The following is a 17,230-nucleotide window of genomic DNA, read 5'->3' as shown; positions in this document are numbered from 1 at the left end:
TTCAGGTGATTCAGATATTAATCTTAGCGAATCTGATTCTATAATAAATTTAGATACGGAAAAGTTAAATATAGATATTGATAAAGCGAAATTTAAATTTTCTTATAAAAATTTGGAAACTAAATAATTGTCTTATAACGCAATATTGCTGAATCGAACTGAGTCATTGCTATTTATTACCGTGCAAATTAAGGGAATTCTTTTTAAAGCTCTTGTAGATAGCGGAGCATCGCGAACATTCATAGGATCGAAAGGTATAAAATTAATAGAGAAACTTAACATTAACGCTAAAGAAAACACCGGTAGAGTTCAATTCGCCAATGGTGATATCGAAGCCGTTGATAAAGAAATATCTATACCAATATCGCTTAATGGTAAAAATCAAAATATCGATGCTCGTGTATTAAATAGTTTACCTTATTCATTAATTGTGGGATTAGACTTTCTACGCAAATTTCAAATGGTTACCGATTTCAATAAAAGAACTTGGTTCTTTAGTAATAATCCCAAGAAAGTTTATAATTTCGAATATGATGATGATACCGAGGATATTTGTTTCGGAATTCGCGAATTAACAACTGAACAAGCAGATGAACTAGCGAATTTTCTAAAACGAGAACTTCCCCCACCCACCGATAAACTTGGAATAACTGATTTAACTGAACATATAATAGACACTGGTGACTCACTCGCGATTAAACAAAGATATTATATTGTTTCTCCAAAAGTTCTCGCAGAGATGTATAAAGAATTTGATCAAATTATAAAAGACGATGTTATAGAACCCTCTAAGTCAGATTGGTTCTCGCCTATTATTATGATACGCAAGCCAGACGGTACCTACCGTATATGCCTCGATTTCCGAAAGGTCAATGGCGTTACAAAAAAAGATGCGTACCCATTACCTTACATGAACGCTATACTCGATAAATTACGAAACGCTAAATATATTACTAAATTAGATATGCAGAAAGGATTTTTACAAGTTCCACTCCACCCTAACAGTCGCGAGAAAACTGCTTTTACTATTCCTGGTCGCGGATTATATCAATTTAAAAGAATGCCATTCGGCCTGACAAATGCGCCTGCCACCTTTTAAAGGTTACTCGATAAACTAATTGGCCCCGAATTAGAGCCTCATGCGTTCATCTATTTAGATGATATAATTATAGTTACACAGACTTTTCCTGAACATTTGAAGTGGTTAAAAATAGTTCTTGATAGAATAAAAGAATCTGGTTTAAAACTTAGTCCCGAAAAATGCGAGTTCTGTTGTTCTCAGGTCCGTTACTTGGGTTATTTGGTTGACGAAAATGGTCTCCAACCTGACCCAGAAAAAATCGAACCAGTAGTAGCGTATCCGGTCCCACGAACTTTAAAACAATTGCGAAGATTTCTAGGTATGACCTCGTGGTACCGTAGATTTATACCAAATTATGCCACAATTGCGTCTCCCTTAACCTCCTTGCTGAAAAAGAAAACGAAATGGTCTTGGGAGAAAGATCAACAGACTGCCTTTGACAATTTAAAAAATTGTTTAACGATTTCACCAATTTTATCTTGTCCGGATTTTAGCGTAGATTTCGTATTACAAACTGACGCGAGTAATTATGGTGTTGGTGCAGTTTTGACACAAACTATCGACGGTATAGAACGTGTTATTGCTTTCGCCAGTAGAACTTTAAATGATGCTGAGAAAAATTATTCTGTCACTGAGAAAGAGTATCTTGCTGTAATTTGGGGAATTAATAAGTTTAATCATTATCTTCAACCTTCCCGTTTCACTATTGTGACAGATCACAGTAGTTTGCGTTGGCTTAATAATCTAAAAAACCTGGCTGGTAGATTAGGTCGTTGGGCATTAGCGTTAATGGGATATGACTATGATGTAATTTATCGGAAAGGATCTCAGAATTACGTCCCCGATGCGTTGTCACGTCTACACGAAGACGAAGAAACTCTGAATGTTATTCGTGACCCGAAAGAATCTTGGTATATTCGTCGATTCGTAGCAGTATCTGATTTTCCCGAAAAATTTCCGCGATGGCGTATTATTAACAAACACCTATATTATTATCGCCCCGATGTTTACGTGAATACTCTAGATAAAGATCTAGACGCATGGAAATACGTTCCCGGAGAATTCGAAACGCCAACCATTATTTCCGAAGCACATAACGATCCTCAATCAGGACATTTAGGCACGCATAAAACTTATATGCGTATTTCTAAAAATTATTATTGGCCTGATTCCTTTCGTCAAGTAGCTGCATATGTTGGAATTGCGGTGACCTTACACACCGCTATCCCGTTTGCCCTAAACCTTTTGACACTATATTTTGTTTCCACTGCGTATTATTTAGGAAATTTTTTGACAAACAAATTTTTGTACTCGGTTGTGGGCACTTTTGAAAAATCCTCTAAAAATGGAAAATTTTTAAATAAAATCATTACAAATAAAGAAGAAATGAAAGTTTTCTTATTTTATAAGACTTCGCCGGCATGAAGAACAATAATGATGACACGTTCATAATACTTGCATGTGAAGTAGCTGGCACGCATATCATAACGCACTTATAATGCATTGAACGACTATATTCATTGCATTTAATTTAAAGATTTGAATAAGACAAAACAAAAATCTTTTAAAATTAAATATAAAGATAAAGTACTAGTGTCCGAGGATAAGCCACTAATTTTGTAGACAAATCTGTTGTCTAGCTCCTTACGCACAAATTGAAGTCCACAATTAGTGAGAATTTTGTTGTAAAAATATCGCGGACTACTTTCTCCAAAAGGTAAAGCTTTTGTTTTTAAATACGAATAAGCATCTACTACATCATGCTCACTATTTCTCGTTGTAATAAGAATACAAAATGTTTATTATAAATTGCTGCAGAGTAGCAAACTTGGAAGCAATAGACTTAATTTTCCCATACAGGACCTCAAAGCGGTTGTTAGTAGTATTAATGAATGACATTTTCATAAAATTACTAGATAGAGTCCATTCATCTCTTATAGTGTGCCAGTTCTTATCAAAATAATTGATAACTGCTTTTGGTGTTTTAGTTTTTAAACGATTGTAGAGTAAAAAATATTCCTCATCATTATTTAAATATAGCATTTTTTGAATGATGGATTTCGCAGTGTCTCTTTGGCCTTTTGTTATTCTCAATTTCTCTGTTGTAATTTCTCTATTGAAAGTACGCTTTTGTTATGGAAAACACATATAAGTACTTTTTCATTTGGGAAACTTTGTTTGAATTTTTTTCAGTTCTATCTTTATCCGCCATTATAGGTTTGATTTTTCCCAGAATGGATTTTTTTTAAATGTATCCACGAACAACTTAATATTTTCGTGTATTTTATGCATTAAAATGCATCCTGCAGCGATTTAAGTCTGGCCCTCAGAATCTTCAACGACGATGAGATAAAGAGGTGCTCTTAAATCAAGCAACTTATAAGTTGCATCCACACCAATAAATTCGGGATAAGTTACCATGTATTTCTTCATATCATTAGTGATAAACATTATCCCTTGGAAGATATCACGCTCTTTTATTAACAGTTCACAATCCGTACCTGAAATGTGTATGATAAACTGTAGTTACATTATAAAATAATATTTGTTTCTAAATTTTTTTTAAAAACATAGTATAACAAAACCTTAATATAAAACTACATTAAATTAATGTTTACCATAATTACTTTGGTGCATGGAAATTGGTTTCATCAAGTCACTCCCATCCTCCGTTCGTAGTACCAAATTGCATAAATCTTCAGACAGAAAATTCTTGCCTGTTAAAGATTGCAATTGCTGCTTAACTGTTTTCTTAGTGGCGTTTAAATTCAGTTCTTGGATAACCTATTCTTTTTTCTCACTATTTAGCTTTTTATTCTCGGGTAAGCAGTCATATAAAGCCTGTAAGGAATAAATTTTCAATATTTTACAAAAAATGTGAATAATTAAATGTTTCTTAAAAATTGAATTTTTAAACATTTTTTATAAAATGAATTTCTGCGAAAAATTCAATTATGTCTAAAAATTGATATTATTGTAACTTCTCCAAAATTTTATTGAATTTATATACACTACCAGCGGAAGTTGTTTGATTATTGTTAAAAATAGAAGGATTGTAAAATTAAATTTGTTTAATAGTTTTAAAGGCTGCTAAACAATAAAATTCAAGATTTTTTTTATGAATTCCATAAATCGAATATTTTTCCATTACAAACTATTAAATAAAAGTCCCTGATTTCCCTGATTTAAAAAAACCTTGATTAAGCTTTGCATAAGCTCGCAATGCGAATTTTAAAATATTAAAAAATAGAGGTAAGGAAAGTGTGCCGGTTGTGGGCACCCTTTTGTTTTTGCCTCATAACATTTGTCCATGTGCATATTATACAAATATATATGTACGAATTTAAAGCTATAGGTCTAAGATGACTGTCAGTGAAGGAGTTAAATTGATTTTTTTAATAAAAAAGTTTTATTAGAAATTTAGTGAAATGGAAATTTTTTGATTTGAAGCATAATGCTAGCATGTAAAGTAGCTGGCCGGCATATCATAACGCACTTCTAATGCAGTGAACGACTGTATTCATCGCATTTATTGGAGTTTGCGACTGTCAATTTCCTTGGCAGAAAGTTTATATAGATGAGACAGTAGTCCACATGATTGTCAGATGGTAGAGCCACCTTAACATAAATGTGCCCACAACTGGGAATGACAGTTATTTTAAAAAAAGACCTACACATTTTGTGATGCAGGATTTTGGCTAAACACGAAGGTAAATCACAAAATATTATGACAACACTGCAAAAAAAAAATTAAACCCTTTTTTTCTGAACGAATTTACATCCATATGTTGCTCTTTGAAAACAATACAAAATTACTTTTTTATTTATTTAATGCAAATTTTCTTTATTATGCTCACAGCTATTACACAAATGCATATGTTTGTTTTGTTATCAATACGAAAAATCCGAATTGTCAACGAACACGACTTATAATACTTAGATCAGTAAAGTCTGCTTGCCGTCGAAGTTTACGTAGGGGTGCCCACAACCGGAGCGTGCACACAATCGGTGCACTTCCCCTATTGTTATATATTTGTTTTTTCTTGCAAATATTTTTTGCAATATTATGTGATTCCGTGCTGTTTAGGCTGTGTAAATAATTCAGAGCATATCTTCGAAGTACCTTCGATGCATGATTATGAACCAAATTTAACCCTTTAACGCCCAAATGTGCTTAGATGTGCTGGGAGAAGCGGGTCCACTGCCAAACATCATTGATTTCTTTGATGTGATGGGAGAAGTGGTCCCGCTGCCAGACACGACTGACATCATGGATATGTTCGGTAGACCTTGCTGTAATGGCGGGGCTTTTCACTAAAGGGCAACCAAACAGCAAGAAAGAATGGATTCACAAAATTCAAAGAAAGTACCCCATGTGAGCAGGCCGGAAACGGGAAATCTCACCATCGGTCCCAAGACTGATGCTCAAGTGCGCGCAGATTGTGGGGGCGCACAATTTCTTGCAGTGCCACGGGTGATCGTGGAAAGATTAGATCCACAAAACATCGTGGAAGGAGAAAGAATAAGAAAGGGAAGCGCGTCGAGCCTTCTGAGTGTGTCAAGCTGCAGTAGCGGAAAGACCGTACATAGCGCTATCCACTCAGAAGTAGACGACGAGACGATAGAAGAGACTCGCGAGATATGCCCGCGGCTCAGAAAGGAGGAGGCGACTTGCCTCGATAAAATAGAGTTGGAGGTCGCAAAGATAATAAAATCTTGCGACATTCAGAAGAACTTCAACAGGACGGTAAAAGATGGACTCAGAGCCATCGAAGTTCTGTTGAAAGAGGCAAAAGTAAAGCATGTCGCAGCCAATGAGTCGGACTTCGATTTAGCATGCGTTCTCAGCGGTGTGAAGTGTAACCGCAAGGACCGTAAGGAAAAGAGAGAGCGTTCCTATAAGCGTAATCTCAAAAGCGTCCTTAAAGATGCTCAAAAACGGAAGCGAGAGGGTGACAGTCTAGGGGAGACTTGAACCCAAACCGATAAGAGGAAAAAGGAGGAAGCTCCTCCAATGGAAACGGAAGTACCAGATCCAAAGATTCCTCAAATGGAAAGAATGGGGTCAAAAAGATCCGCAGTTCTAATCCGAGTCAGTCAAGGATAAACGTATGCTGACGTTCTAGGTAAACTTCGCAAAGAGGTCAACCCGGACGACTGCCATACGAGAATAGTAGCAGCAAAAGCTACAAAGAAGGGAGACCTTCTGATTAAGATCAGAGGAGGCTCCGACAAGGGCGCTTTCGCCGCTGAGATCACCAAAGCGGTTGGAAGCATGGGTAAGGTGCAGTCGTTGGATCGAAAAGTTACACTCGAGATCCGTGATTTGGATTGCCTTACCCAAGAAGCTGAGGTGCAACAAGTGTTGTCGGAAGCGATAGGAAAGCCAGGATGCAGGACAGTGACGGTCTTAGGACTCAACCGCCGAGGGATGAAGCTCGCGGTTGTAGTCACCAACCCGGAAGAGGCGAACAGGCTGGAGAAATTGGGACACGTAAAAATTGGTTTTATGTGTTGCCCAATTAAAAGAAGAGTAATGGTCGTCCGGTGTCATCGATGCTTTGGATACGGTCATATTGGAGCATAATGCCAGAAGGTGGACAGATCGGCTGCGTGCTTTAAGTGCGGTGAAGCCGGTCACAGGTTCTTCAACTGTAAGAAGAGCCCAAGTTGCTTTTTATGCAAGGAAAAGTTTGGCAATAAGGTGTCAACCACACATATTGCAGGCAGCGGAGGATGCGGAGTCTTCAGGACGACCCTTGAGGAGGCGAAGAAGACTCTCGCAAGAACAAAAAGCAAATAAGAAGTATTAAAAAGAGCAAGTCGAGAATTTCGTAACCTCGGTTATGTCGACGAAGAATCTCGACGGCCGCCAAAAAGCGTGATTTAAACAGCTTTTAATTCGTTTGTTTGTTTTTTATTAATTTATTTTGTGATTTATTTGTCCTTATACATTTTTTAATTTGTTTTGTGTTTTTTATTCGTCTTTATACAGTTTTATCTTTTCAACATTATATACGTGTTTACTTTTTTTGTCTTTTCTTTTTTATATCCGTTTACAATTTTATCTTTGACTTTTTACACTTCTTTAAAAATTTGTTTTTTTATTATTGTTGTGCTGTAAATTCCGCTTAGACTTTGAAATAGTAAAAAAAAAAATTTTAACTATTGACGCAGGAGAACCGCAGACAAAGAACAATGTCGCATCAGCGACAGAGTTGGAGCGCCTCCCTCGAAGGCTAAAGTCTTACGACAGTTCCGAGGGAGGGTAAAGGGCTCCAGAAGAAGGGTTACGGGTTTTAGTGGGTCGGGCTGGCAGTAGGTCGCCAGTTTATTAAATTTACTATTTTATATTGTGACGCGGCATTTTGCCTCGCACAATATTCTCTTTGATTTCTTAAAATTAATAATTAAAGTTTAAAGTTTTGATAGAAATTCCATCAAAACGAGAATCTTCTTACCTAAAACAAATAAAAATTAGCATTAATATTTTGAAATTTACAAATTTAATAAAAGTAAAAAGATTATACCTCGAAAATTCAATTAATTAAATATTTGAAACTTTATTAAACAATTGCCACCTCGTCAGATCAACTGTCAAAAGTAAAACTCGAAATTAGAACAATTTCTGCTGTTAGTATTTTGTTTTTATTTTTCTTATTCCCGAGAATATTTTCAACTGATAATTCGCCGGTCCATCGCGAATTATTAATTATTCGTAATCAACAAGGGAAGTGCTTCCTGGTTTATATATTTGGAAGTGATTCCCGAATATTTAAGAGCACCAGGAAGACGAAGATCAATTGTTTTGGGCCTGTCAAAACACTGACTGCGGCCATCTTGATTTAAAGGCCAACGCGAAGCGAACGACAGCGACCAATAAGTGGGCGCTCTGCAATACCGGCGGCGGATATCTTATCTCGGGCAGATAATAATAGATTGTAAAATAAAATAATAGTACGCCGGGGACTCACCAAAAACTAAAAAGAAGCGTATGTGTAGCGACGCTCTCGTAGTGAGAGAGACGTCCATTTTTATTTATTCTCGTTTTGATAGTAATCAAAGGCGCATCATCGCCAGTGAAAAATTAATTAAATTTTAAAATTATTAAATTTAAAGTACAATGTCTGGACGAGGAGCCATGCGGGGTCGGCGTCGAATTGACGGTGAGTCCCAGTAAAGTCAAATCTTCATTCTCTCGCCAGATTGGCAATATTAAAAATAAAAATTTTCGAAATAGTGAGTGATGCTTGTCACCGCATTGTCATGCGGTAATTCATTAACCAATTTGGCCTTCCGCCGAATATAATAGTTGTCCAACGTAATATATATCACTCTTAAAGTAAAATTTTCTTGAATAAAATTAACTTTAATAAAAATTAAATTCTGTGACAGCGTAATTATTGTGTTGTCTCCTTACTCCCCCCCTCTCCGCGGTTTATTTGGAAATTAATTTATAATCTCCTAATAATTTGTCTGAACTAGTTGGCAAAAATAAAGTAAGTTAATAAATCTTTTGGATATTTTAGTGCAAAATATCCTGGCGCTTAATTAAATCTTTTCTTTCTTAAAATTTATTTAAATCATTAAATTCAAAGTGTAGATAACCTTCTTTCCTGACCCATTGTCAAAGTATTCTTCATTTTGGTTTATTTAAAATAGTAAACCAAATTAAAATGTCAAAAGAAAAAAAAAGGAAAATCGTTAAAAAAATAATAATAAAATAATAATTCAAAATTAATTAAAAGGAAAGGAAAAGGTTATAAATGGCATTCGAACGTTTAGGCCCGAGACAAACACAATAATTAAATAACAAAACAAGCGTCAATTTCGAAAATAAAGTGAATTTTAAATTTGATTAAAGAGTAAAGTGAGAATTCGTGTTCAAACATGCTGAAATTATCTTGAAATAAAAGCAGTAAAAATAAAGTAATTCTTATGCGTCAAGGTCATGGTTGAAAAGAAGCACGACTTCTCACATTATTTTGTGTTCGTTCAATTATCGAGAATCATATTTACGAATATAAATTCGGGTAAGAATAAAATTGATTTTTATTAAATAAAAGTCAGTTTTATGGATAAATAAATAATAAAAAGAAGGATTTGGCTGAGTCATCGCCGCCTTCTATTTGATTGAAATAATTGTGTGAAAATAATTGAATTCTGTAGTCAGTTCTTGATTACAATAGAAAAAAAGTTAATAAAAATTATTTCTAATTTTTTTATTAGAGTAATGATAGAATAAAATAATAATTATTTTGCGTGCTTTAGAATCAGGAGAGGATATTCTCCCTGATCGCGTAGAATTAAAATTGATTGACGACTCTTTAATAAAGTGAAAAATCAAATAATAATAACAAAATTAATTGAAAATAATTTAATTTTTTTTATAATAATTGACCTTAATATTCCTGATTATTCCTCCTTCGGTCAGTGAACCGTGATTAATTCTTTTTGTTAACGATATTTTTAAATTGACGTTAATTGACTATTTTTTTGTGTTGTTGTTATTTTTCAACAATGGAGTTTTTTTGTAGTTGAGGACTGATGGTGCAATCGTTTTGTTTAATTTATTTAAAGTAATCTGACAGCTCGTTTAGTGGGATCTCTTAGAATTTTTATCTCCTTTAATTTAAGACCAAGCCCATGAAAATTCGATAAAATTTGTAGGTTACAGACAATTTTGAAAAAAATGCCAATGCGCGCGGGGCGAGTTTAATGTCATATAAAGCCCTACACGGCTGCAGTTTTTAATTAATAACTTTTTTTCTAATTGAGGCTCATTTTTTTCGAAACGGTTTTACACTCGGAGACATTTAAGGGGTTCGGCCACTGTAAAAGGTTACAAAATTAACGTATATTTGCGATTTTTTTTTGTAGAAAGAAAAGTTGGAGAGTAATTATATTTAAGGATGTTTTTAGGCATCTTTTAAAGTTTCCAAAAAATTTTTTTTCATTAACCCCTTCAGTGTGTAGCTAAAATATAACAAAATGGTCCCAAAATGTGTAAGACCTTCTTGTGAATAAATTTTTATGACACTAGGTACTAAGGGGTTTCTGGGGTCGCTGATTACGATAGCGGTGTTAGTTTTAAAAAATTCAAAATGGCGGATCCAATATGGCGGACACGATTTTGAAAAATTCATTTGATTCGCTTAAAATTCGTAACTCGGGGGTTTTTGGGGTCGCTGATTACGAATATGTTATTAGTTTTTCAAAGTTTTTAAAAGTTTTTCAAAAGTTTAAAAAAGTTTAAAGTTAAAAAAAAAAAAAAAAAAAAGTTTAAAGTTTTTTAAAGTTTTTTAAAGTTTTTTTTTAAGTTTAAAGTTTAAAGTTTAAGTTTTAAGTTTTTAAAAGTTTTTCAAAAGTTTTTCAAAGTTTAAATGGTAAAAATTATAAAAAGAATTTATCCACTTTTAAAATTTTTCAAAATTTTTGGCGGCCATTTTGGATGAAAAATTATTAATTTTGAAAATCTGACTTCAGAATCGTTATCAGCGACCCTAAAAACCTCCGAGTAAGAATTTTTAATAGAATTTATCCACTTTTGAAAATTTTCAAAATTTTTGGCAGCCATTTTAAATAAAAAATTATTTATTTTGAAAATCTGATTATGTATTCTAAAATTATGTATTCTAAAAATATGACTTCAGAATCGTTATCAGCGACCCCAAAAACCCCCGAGTAAGAATTCTCAAAAGAATTTGTCGACTTTTAAAATTTTTCAAAATTTTTGGCGGCCATTTTGGATGAAAAATTATTTATTTTGAAAATCTGACTTTAGAAATGTGATCAGCAATCCCAAAAACCCCCGAGTTAGAATTTTTAAAAGAATTTATCGACTTTTAAAATTTTTGAAAATTTTTGGCGGCCATTTTGGATGAAAAATTATTTATTTTGAAAATCTGACTTCAGAATCGTTATCAGCGACCCTAAAAACCTCCGAGTAAGAATTTTTAATAGAATTTATCCACTTTTGAAAATTTTCAAAATTTTTGGCAGCCATTTTAAATAAAAAATTATTTATTTTGAAAATCTGATTATGTATTCTAAAATTATGTATTCTAAAAATATGACTTCAGAATCGTTATCAGCGACCCCAAAAACCCCCGAGTAAGAATTTTCAAAAGAATTTGTCGACTTTTAAAATTTTTCAAAATTTTTGGCGGCCATTTTGGATGAAAAATTATTTATTTTGAAAATCTGACTTTAGAAATGTGATCAGCAATCCCAAAAACCCCCGAGTTAGAATTTTTAAAAGAATTTATCGACTTTTAAAATTTTTGAAAATTTTTGGCGGCCATTTTGGATGAAAAATTATTTATTTTGAAAATCTGACTTTAGAAATGTGATCAGCGACCCCAAAAACCCCCGAGTAAAAGTTTTTGCGAATATATGTTAAGATGTTTTCTTGTTTGTGCCATGACGTGTATACACGTCATCCACTGTTTGGGCCAGTTTTTTTCATGACGTGTATACACGTCATCCACAGTCAAGGGGTTAAAAAATAATGCAAAATATTGCTCTGAGAGATGTTCGCGTAAAACGCTTTTTCCTTTAGGACCTCCACTGCACGCAGTCTACAGGTTTTTAAAATGAATCTGTAACAAAATAAATTTTTTTTTAAATTTACATTAGAATAGCTAAAGAAATACGTAGGCGATTTTAAAAATATTTATTTTTGTTAAATTGGTGAGCTTTCAAAGTTAAAATTCAAATTTTCGACCAAAAAATGGGTACTTATTTGTATGCCAAAAATAGAAATTTTAACTTATCGAAAATCGGCTACGTATTTCTCTACGGAATCTTATTTTCAAGAAGTGATAAAAATTTGGAGTAAAAAAATGAAAATTGTACGAGTTATGCTGCGTGCAGATTTCAAAAATCGTGTTTTGAGAAATGCGTGTTTAAAGTTTTGAGATATAAACAACATACCTATGAAAAAATTTTTTACCATTAATCTGTAATTAAAGCATAATATAGACATCTTTCTGTATTTGTATCATCATCATTTGAGCAGTTTCTGCCCAACAGGTAGCCATCAGACACAGGTAGTCGTTGCGGAACGGCCCGGCGCGCTTGGTAAAAAAGCTCCAAATTTCAATTAAATCGATTTCAGACACATATAAAACCTTTTGCTCTACATTCTACAAGATTCAAACAATTTTTTCAGTTAATAAAAAAAAATGTATGTTTTGAAAATTCTACAGTGGCCGAATCTCTTAAGGAATAGAATACAATTTTAATTTTTTTGTTAGGACGTGAAGAACATATTTGTTTATTAACATTTTATGAACAAATTATACAAAAAATTATAAAAATTAAAAAATTAAAAAAAAATTTATTTAAATAGTGCAATTCAAGACGAAAAAACCCATATTTTAATTTTAAAATCCGTCAACTGGAACTCGAGAAAAAAATTTGTTAATTTAGCAGTACCAAAAAATTTAATTGTTAATAACTTTTACAAAAAAAATTTTTTTGGCTTAATATTTTCAGGGACTCCTCTTAACCATATTAAGAGTAAAAAAACTATTTTGGTTCAAGAAGAAAATTTGTTAGTTTTAGGTGATCTGTTTGAGAAATTCTGACCCGTATATAAATAAAAATAACTTTTTCCAATTTATGGTATTATATAACCTGTCAATTACTCTTTTAATAATTATAAATGATTTTTAATTGACTTTAAATCGAGCTAGGGACCACTCGACTACTGATAGGAAATAAAGGCGATCTTGGTAATTAAATGTGAGCGCCTGGCTTTAGAAATTAATTATTTGCCATATTTATTATATTTTATTTTACCCGGCCAAGTGGATTAGTAGGATGACTTTTAATAATAAATAAATAAACACAAAGTTAAATTTAATATCACACAATTCGATTTATTCTAATAAAGTAAAACATTAATTCAAATTTATAAAATAGAAAATAACAAAGTTTCAATGGTTAAAGAATACTCAAGCATCCAAGATTTTATATGTAATTTAGCTTTAATAAGATTCTCTATTGACACTTTGACTTACCTCGCAGGCGCGTTGTACAAGTTAATGAAGAACAATTAATCTTGGATATGTGTGCATCTCGGACCAAATAGAGCAGTGAAATTAACAAAATAATAATTATAACAATTATTATTGGTGGTCCCGGTCTGCTTCATCCTCAAACTGTTTCTCCTGACTCTACTCGCTCCAACTGAGAGTCAATTGCAAATAGTACCTCCGCGCCAAATTAGCTTAGTTTGATAGGCTGAAAACATTATTGAAAGGCAGTGACAAGTAATATTTAATTTGGATTGCTCTTGGATCCATGAGATGTATCTATTTATGAATTGCTGTAAATTGATTATTGCTTTAATTATTTTGTACAGTTTATTATAATTTTCTCCTTATTTAAATTACAAAATATAGAATATTAAGGAGAGCTTCACATTTTTCCACCATGGTCGAGGACAAAATTAAAAGAGCAAAATTGCAACGTTACATAATATTTTATTATATTATACATTATTTCATTTTTTTAACTTGAAATTTTTTTTAAAATATTGTAATCTACAACGATTTTTTACTTATCTAAGACTATATATAATGATAACCCAAAATACAGTGATTATCTGTATTTATATATTAACCTTTTTTGCTATATAAATTAATTAGAACCAAAAACGGGCGAATTAATATATCAATACTATTGGTCCGTTTCCCCCACTTACTTAGTTTTCATGACGGTCGAAATAATTAATTCTTCTTATTAGAAAAATGAAATAGACACTGCGATTATATTTACCCTGTTATATCTATCAACAAATAAACAGATTTACGCCGCACTGAAAAAAATAATAGGCAGAATGTGCTACAAAAAAAATTTTTTTTTTTACAAAAATTTAGCAATTTTTGTCTTAGTTAACAAAGTAATAAATTCTTGCTATTTATCAAGTAAATTGTTTATGTCAAATCGAATTTTATAATTAACTAAAATAATAATAATAATTTTAATTAATTAATAATAATAATACCAAAGTAAGAAATTTACTACTGAAATGGAATCGAGGAAATTTTGTTAAAATATTTAAAGGTACTAATTTTATTTTTTAAACAAAATTGTTTACGCATAAAACTAAACCATTTTGGTTATAAAGTTCACACATGCATAACTATTATTAAAATTAATAAAGTAGTTCTATTATTTTCTTTATTTAATTAAAGTAAAATATTATTAATGTAGGGGAGAGTCTCCAGTTGTGAGACGGGTTTCATTTTTGACCCGTAAATTGTAAACGGGTAAACGAAATTGTTAATAAAATACACCGTTCGAAAGGTAACAGAAATACGCAACTTTTATTAAAAGAAAATATAGTATTTCGATAAATTAAAAAAATTTTACGATACATTTTCCGAGCACATCGCTTTTTTCAAAAAAAAAAAATGTCTCCAGTTGTGAGACACTCATTAAAAATTGCTAAAATTTAATAAGTTTGACATAAAACGTTATGTTTAGTAGAAATAATTAAATATATTAATAATATATATTATTATATACTAAATAATAATATTTATTCGCCAAAATATGACTATCAAATAAACACAATTTAATAGCTTGAACAAGAGCATTAAAATTGATTTCTTCTGAATCAATTGACTTTTTTCCACTTGACATGCCCAAAAATACTAGAAAAAAATCAAAACAACATTTAAATAGTATGCCTGCAAAGTCGTATTTTTTATGCTGCCCAGATGGGTGTTGACACCGTCTCACAACTGGTGATATGCTGTGTCTCACACCCAGAAATTGGAGCTATTTTGAAAAAAGAAAATTAAATTATTTTCAACCGTAGATTGGAACAATGCAATATTGCATCACAAAATATAAGGAAAACACTAAAAGAAAATGCATTACATTTACCTTTTCCAATTAATTAACTTGGAAAAAAAGTACTTTGTATTTATTGAAAAAACGCTTTTTAGTCGATTATCACACACAGTGTTGGTATTTAACAAAAACAGTTTATATATCCGCTTCGGCGTACACGAAAAAGTTGGCTCATATAAAAAGAAATGTTTTTATATAAACCAATCGGCTTTTTAATATTGCATGTTAAAAAAAATTGACTGTCTCACAACTGGAGGTGTCTCACAACTGGAGACTCTCCCCTAATAATAAAAATAAAAGTTTCTTTTCACTTGAATTGCAAATTTAATTAATAAAAAGGTAAAACATAATTATTTCATATCGTATTTTCTAAACATTTACATAAATAAAAATTGGCCTTGTGATTTTAACCTTATTAACTAAGGCAAAAATTGCTTTTTTAAGAAACATTGGCTTTGAGGTATTGCTTTTGTACGTAGGCAAAAATTGACTAAGTAAAAAGCACATTCTGCCTATTATTTTTTAGAGTGAAAAAGTGACACTAATAATTGTCTGCTATTATTATTGTTCAGTGCAGTTAATATTTTTATATAATTATAAGGAAAAATTGTTAGCATAGCACCGTCTTTTAAAAGTGGTCTTTCTCTTGGCATTTCATAAATGTTCCCGTTGGTATTTGTTTTTGCACTTCAGCAATATCATTTTCATTAAAGTGAAGCTCGCAAACAACATGACTTTTTAAAAATATTTTGTTATTTTTGGTGGGAACAACATCTCGACATGATTCCAACACTTTTTCCTAAAAGTTTATGAATACAGTAGAAACCGCTTATAGCTTAATTGAAGGGATCGTCAATTTTTATTTGTTATATCCGATTATTATTAAACATAGCCATACTAAGTTTAAATTAAAATGTGCAGGAGTGATTTATTTAGTATTTGAAATTTGAACAAGTGTTACATAAAATTTAATGAAAGTAATAAATTATCATTTTTTTAAATATTCAGTAACAGAAGTTTGCTTTTTCCTAATATTTGTTTGTAAATAGTGTAAACCCTTTTAGAGTCATTTTTATCAAAAATAAATCACTTTTATAAAAGTTGACAATTGGTTTGACAACTGTCAACTGTGTGACAACCTATTTATGAATTTAATTGTTTTGTTATTAATTAGGGTGTGGGTAAAACTTAAACGGGATTACACAATTTACCGACCAAAAATCCTTTAAACTTGTCAAAATTTCATCCTTCCTTCTTTGCAAGATGAAGCCAAGTACATGGAGAAATTAAACAAACTTACCGATGTTTCCTCTCTGAACTGCACTGCGCCACTCTACTCTTTAGTTATACAGCACAACAATGAGTAATAACAATGCGCACTAATTAAGAAATACTATAAAATTTATTAACAATAATAAATGATTTACAATATTAACCCTAGAAGGAGTACGTTAATTTACTCACCCTCTAAGGAGTAACTGGGGTGTCCCGACACCCCACGCTTTAAACTTGTTTTATAAGGTTTATATTTGACGTGAAAAAAATTTATTATACTGAATTAATTGGTTCTTTAGTAAGGAATACTATAATATTATTCATATTTTGATAAATTAAAAAAATTTTGAAAAAAAATCATAAAAACCCAAAAAAAACACCAAAAAATTGCAAAATTGACTTTTTTCACAAAAAACGTTGTAGTTTCTTAAAAATTTGACTAATTTAAAAACTATTCTAGGTTTTTAAAGTTAAATAGATACACTTTTAGGGGAAAAAATTAGTTTTTGTATTACTTCCAAAAAACATAATTATTTGAACATCTAAAGTGAAAGAAATTAAAGACAATTGACAAATAGTGAAAATCATAAAAATGAACTATAAAACGGACTTAAACAATTAATATTTACTAAAAATGGTGTTATAAATTTAAAATTTTACAAACTTAATATATCTGAATATATTAACATTAAAATTAATAACTTATGAAATGATTCTGTAAATTAATATTTAATCAAAATTTTAATTTACAATTCTTAATGCCTCTAATATATGTTAAAATATTATTAACAATATATAATTTATAATTTAAATTTGACTGTCATATACTACATTTTTCTGTATTAGAATTTAATTTCTGACTGTAGAGAGAGCACAGAAATTTTTAATAAATCTTAACTCAAATTTCATAAGTTGTTACAAATACAGAATGTCTATTTTTCATAAAAATAGAATTTTTGTATACAAATTTTTCCTTTTTTATAAAATACAACTTTTCCATGCATA

General features: G+C 31.3%; 1 protein-coding gene across 1 annotated transcript in view; it reads left to right on the top strand.

Moving 5' to 3' along the window:
• The first annotated feature begins 7,775 nt into the window (after positions 1-7,775).
• LOC122503239 overlaps positions 7,776-17,230 on the top strand; it is a 55,786-nt gene continuing 46,331 nt past the window's right edge. The window contains exon 1 of the mRNA XM_043613712.1: positions 7,776-8,247. Coding sequence (XP_043469647.1) covers positions 8,205-8,247 — 43 coding nt within the window. The 5' untranslated portion in view covers positions 7,776-8,204. The remainder of the gene's footprint in view (positions 8,248-17,230) is intronic.

This window comes from Leptopilina heterotoma, unplaced genomic scaffold, assembly GCF_015476425.1.
Source record: "Leptopilina heterotoma isolate Lh14 unplaced genomic scaffold, ASM1547642v1 Lhet_251, whole genome shotgun sequence".
Lineage (NCBI taxonomy): Eukaryota > Metazoa > Arthropoda > Insecta > Hymenoptera > Figitidae > Leptopilina > Leptopilina heterotoma.
The sequence above is the reverse complement of the archived record's forward strand: the minus strand, read 5'-3'. Positions and strand labels throughout refer to the sequence as shown.